Genomic DNA, 5,111 nt, shown 5'->3' with positions numbered 1-5,111 from the left:
ATGCCATTTCTGTCAGCTGAGTTCGACTGCGTCGGTGTTTCGCTAAAACTTAGCCATTGACTTTTGTCGTTTGACACGTTCCCTCTCCCTTGGAGGCACTCCGTGTTGCGCGCTAAAATAAGATAAGGATAAGAAAAACATATCATATTTGAAGTAACTGATATAACAGTTATACCTAAAATATACTTCCGCATCCTATATTTAAATTCCTGGGGACTTGGGTGGTCATTCAGGCCCCTTTGCTGCGGATGGCACCAAAAAAGTGCTCCAGGACATCCTGATTCAGGTTTTGGGTTAGTATATATTCCACATTTGATTTAGTTTTAACACTGTTATACAACTCAACTAAAGCTTTGTTAGTCATAAGTATTCCCTTCTGAAATACCTCCAACCCCCTCTTGTTTGGTATTATAGGCGAAGACATATATTCGTTCATACGCTCTAACACTACTAATTGGCTTGAAAGGGCCGTTCCAAATGGTTCCTTAAGTTTCAAAGCGAAATCAAAAGAGTTAAAATTTAAGCTTATAACAAATACCTTTCCCGGGTAACCGAATGTACCCATGTCCGAGTTTAACACGTCGAACTAGTCGTTGACGAGCTGAATAAAGTCAGCTGTCTCAACAGGTTTGTATAACTCCAACTCTAACGTATAGCAACGTCTAATAGCATTGGCAATTGTGTGAGAAAACAACTGCGATGCTAATTTTACTTTCTGACGCCCTTTAATTTATTTCAAGTTATAAGTGTTAAAGATGTCTAGAGTATTTACTTACCTATTCCCTTAACTGATAAGTGCTCATCAGTTAACCTAAATGCAATAGATACATCTGTTTTTGAGGTGTATTTAAGGAGATCAACAAGCGTCCTGCTTCTTAGTACCTCCCCTTTCCACAACAAACCTGATTCCAGAAAATGATTTCTTATCAATTTCAACAGGTGCGGTGCATCAGCGAACACGAAAACTCGTTCATTTTCTTCGTTAGGGTGAGCGAACCACGGCTTATCTGTAAAGATTATAAATTGTTGAATATTGTTTAACTCACAAAGATTCAGACAACATAACCGAAGTAAAGCAAATGGTGATCTTACCCATTGTCACGTCTAATTGTTTCCAAAGCTTTCGATTTGTAGGGCCCATATCGCAGACGACGGCCACCACTGGGAAACTTGCGGTTTTCAGTGCCAAAATTATCCTAAATAAGATTTCTTTGGTCATTTGACAATCGAAATCATAGAAAACCGGTTGCTTCCAAGATTTCCGTAAGCCACGCGCCGTTACTACTTGCACGTAATTTGCAGGTCTTCGGACATAGTCTCCTGCCTGATCATATTCGTATGACTCAACGACTTTCATCTCGTCGAATACAAGAACACATAATTTTTCATCATTAGAAAGATCAGACCTGTGTTGCTTACAATCAATTGATACAGACAGGATACCCTCGCTTATATCGCTCTTACGATACCAGCGCTGCAGTGTAGACACGTGGGGAAGCGGATATCCTTTGCTATACAAGTGGTTGTATGCCCGTGGTCCCGCAGCGTGCAGACATATTGCGTCAGAAATGTCTTTATGTGACCATTTCGCGTGTCCATCTATAAGAAATGTATACCTACTTGTGACACTTGATTTCGTACATTAAAAAAGCAGAACTTACTGGTGAGGACCATCTTCCAAATTTGTCCCGGAGAGAATATATTTTTCATTCGATTAACGACAGCATTCGCTTCTTCCAGCTGGGCATTTCACTTTAAATGTTCCGCCTTCAATTTCTTCAGCTCTGCTCTTAAATCAGAATTTTCAGTCTTTTGAAGATACTCCAAAACTATAAAGCTGCATACTCGAAAATTATAAAAAGAAAATCAGATCACACTGTCTGTGGTAATGTACTTACTCCGTTTGTGTTCCGCAGTCTCTAACCTGCGCCTTAGTTGGTTCCGGCAAAGAAAACGACGAACTATTGTGTATAAATTAGTAACACATTTTCATGTTATTGCGTTTAAGTATACTTATTTGACTAAATTCAAATGAGAGCACTGCGGTAGTTGTACGTCTGGGAATCGCGTGAAGCAAGATCTATACATACATATGTATTTTAAAGATATTTTTCTTTATTCAAATCAAATCTATTCACATTACCCTTCTTGTGTGTAAACTCCAGAATCAGGTATGAAAATGGAGCGTGAAAATTGCTCAGGTACACTAGCGTTTGCGGTAGGGATATCAACATCCATGCTGAATTAAAAATTAGCATTTGAAGATTTTGGACACCAATAATTTTATGACTCACCTAAATTTACGTGTATCAGGGATACCGACGTAGATAGAAGTATACGGCAATAGTGAAATTGTATTACCGAATACATTATTCACGCGTGATGTATGCTGGGATACATCTGTAGCCTGTATATTGGAAACACCGATTTCCGTGCTGAATTAAAAACACAATTTTAAGTTTTTGGCCACCAATCTTTGCACAACTTACCCAAAGTTACGTTTATTATTTATTAAACAATTGGAGCTAGAAGATTGTGACGATGGTGCGAATGGAATAGCTTTCGCCAGCAATCTGGCTTGTGTACCACCGCATATCATATCCGCGCGCGAGAAGTGATCGGAACAAACGTAATCTCTAGCTCCAAGATGCGTTCGGCATGAGTTAGACCACACGAGCCGCTCCAAATCGTTGATTGGAACCATGAAAAAATTTCCTGCTCCGCTCTTTTTTTTTTTAAACAAACCGCGCACTTTCTCATTTTTATAATGTTTTTTCACGTTTTGTCTGTAAATGTCCACAAATTTTCGTTAAGAAATATAATTTTCATAAAATTTTCCTCTTTTTACACAATTGCCACTTTTACAATAAGATTTAAACGTAAACAAAACGTTTTGCCATTTCGTCTTGGCTGACATTCTTCTGTACTAGTGTAGATACAAAAATATCCAATCAGCTGATCAATTAACACCACCTTGTATAGATTCGCCTTGATTGAAGCCATTCACGGAAGTAGTGGTGTGTTTATCGATATCGACATACCACATAATTCGATACTTCGCAGGGTTCCTTTGACCGACATTACGCGGAGGTTACACTTCCAGTTTTTCGCATCAAGTATGCGCAAACTTTGCGCAGACTATTAATTGGGTGTGAATATAAACTTTAGGTAATATTAGACATATTTTTAAACATATAAGTGGTGAGAAAACAAACAAAGTGCTACACACGGTTAAGTGTTTATATTGAAAGATTTCTTGATAGTTCGTCAGTACAATCAAAGGAGAGAGTAAATATGATTACGGAATAATATCTGAAGACTGTCTTGAAAAATATTACTAAATTTTCGTATTTCACGTCAAAAAAAAAACAAAAAGATGTGAATCTTGCTCCTTGAAATGTACGGAAAATTGTTCTAAACCTTACAAAAACAGAATTTCTCTGTATATAATCCTCTCAGGTGACAGTACGCGAGTTTATTGTTGCCATCAGCCATATTGCCTCCCTACACCCGACTGTAACGTAATGCAAAGGCTTCATACAACCCTGGGTATCATGGGCAACTAATGATAAAGGGACCTACACACACTCGATATATTCATCACTCATTAAGGGGAGTCACTACTAGTGCATTTTTCTTAAATGATTGTAAATAATTACATATTGGCAATGGAAATTCAACTTTGTGATTGGGATATGCGTATGTATTGGTCGCCACTCTACAATTTCGTTTCCTCTACAAGTTTTAATTTGAATGGGGAAACTCATATTACAGAAAAATGACCCGTTTTACATTAATGCGCAAACGAGCTGAAACTTCTCGAGGCTATCCTCTTACATGCCGACTATGCGGCATGAAGCACCCCCTGCGGCTTTGCCCCATCTTCCGGACAAAGGCCCCCGAATATCGCCTACGCGAAGTTCTCATTCATCAGTACTGCACTAATTGTTTGCCGGGAACCCACCGCGCAGCACACTGCACGAATGAGGGGAATTGCCGGCGGTGCAGAGAGCAACATCATACGTTGCCACACATTACGTCACACGCCGAGAAATCACGTCCCAATCGTCGTCCACAGAGAAGAGTTATTATTGAAGATGAAGACAGCGATGCGATCTCTTTGATAGCGTCAGAGGCCGGAGCGGAAACCAGTGCTTTCCGCCCAGACCTGGCGGAGGGAGAAGTGCTCCAAGCTGGAGCGGAAACTAGTGCTTTCCGCCCAGAGGAAGCGGCCAGAAGGGGGTCCATCGAACTCCATCTGGATTCGACTAACGAGCGAGAATTGGAGACCCTGAATTGCGGACAGCTCCAGATATATGAGCGACGGGAGCTAAGCGGATTGGAAACGAGAGCTTTCCAACCGCGAGACAATAGATCGCATCACCAAACTCGACGTCGGAGTAAGCGCCCACGGCATCAGCGTCAGAACGGGAGAGTGGAATCCTACGCATTCCACCTCCCTGCAAGAAGCGGATTTCGTTCTGGGCCAGTAGAGGCGCCAATGAATCCAGTCCGACAGCTTACTGCAGTTGCGCCGACAGCTATAGTAAGAATAGAAGCTGGAGGACGTTTACATATGGTAAGAGCCTTAATAAATGCATGCGCCACAACCTCTATAATAGCAGAGGAGTTAGCGCGAGACCTAAAGCTCACTCTAGAGACCATGAACAATCAGCGAGGATGTTTCATCAAGATGCGGGGAAAATACTGAAATTCCGCCACCTTGACGGTACACGCGGTAGCCGTTCACAATTACCGTCAAAGAACCCCGCTAACAAGCCTCGATGCCACGACTGCCGCTCCATACAACAACTTAAGATTGGCGGATCCCCGGTTTAACATCGCAGCACCAGTTCAGTTAATCCTCGGTGCTGAGGTATTCCCAAAAATTTTACTGGGCGCCATTCCTGCTGGGACTCTGGGCCCATTACTAGCGCAAAAAACCATATTTGGATGGGTACTATCTGGTGCTTGCTAACTTTTCTTTTGCATTTATATTCTGCATTGCACATTGGATAATCTTGAAATTTTGAATTTAATATATGAAATATACTCAAGTGCCTGTGAATTTTAAACCACGCTTTTTATTGTGAATTTTTCCTTTTCCATTT

General features: G+C 41.0%; 1 protein-coding gene across 1 annotated transcript in view; it reads right to left on the bottom strand.

Moving 5' to 3' along the window:
• Positions 1-1,894: 1,894 nt before the first annotated feature.
• Positions 1,895-5,111, bottom strand: part of LOC108360798 (uncharacterized) — a 22,902-nt gene continuing 19,685 nt past the window's right edge. The window contains exons 3-6 of the mRNA XM_017613237.1: positions 2,490-2,636; positions 2,295-2,435; positions 2,144-2,239; positions 1,895-1,961 (exon numbers count right to left, since the gene is read on the bottom strand). Coding sequence (XP_017468726.1) covers positions 1,895-1,961; positions 2,144-2,239; positions 2,295-2,435; positions 2,490-2,636 — 451 coding nt within the window. The remainder of the gene's footprint in view (positions 1,962-2,143; positions 2,240-2,294; positions 2,436-2,489; positions 2,637-5,111) is intronic.

This window comes from Rhagoletis zephyria, unplaced genomic scaffold (assembly GCF_001687245.7).
Source record: "Rhagoletis zephyria isolate East Lansing unplaced genomic scaffold, Rhagoletis_zephyria_1.1 Rzeph_scaffold_00630, whole genome shotgun sequence".
Taxonomy (NCBI): Eukaryota; Metazoa; Arthropoda; class Insecta; order Diptera; family Tephritidae; genus Rhagoletis; species Rhagoletis zephyria.
The sequence above is the reverse complement of the archived record's forward strand: the minus strand, read 5'-3'. Positions and strand labels throughout refer to the sequence as shown.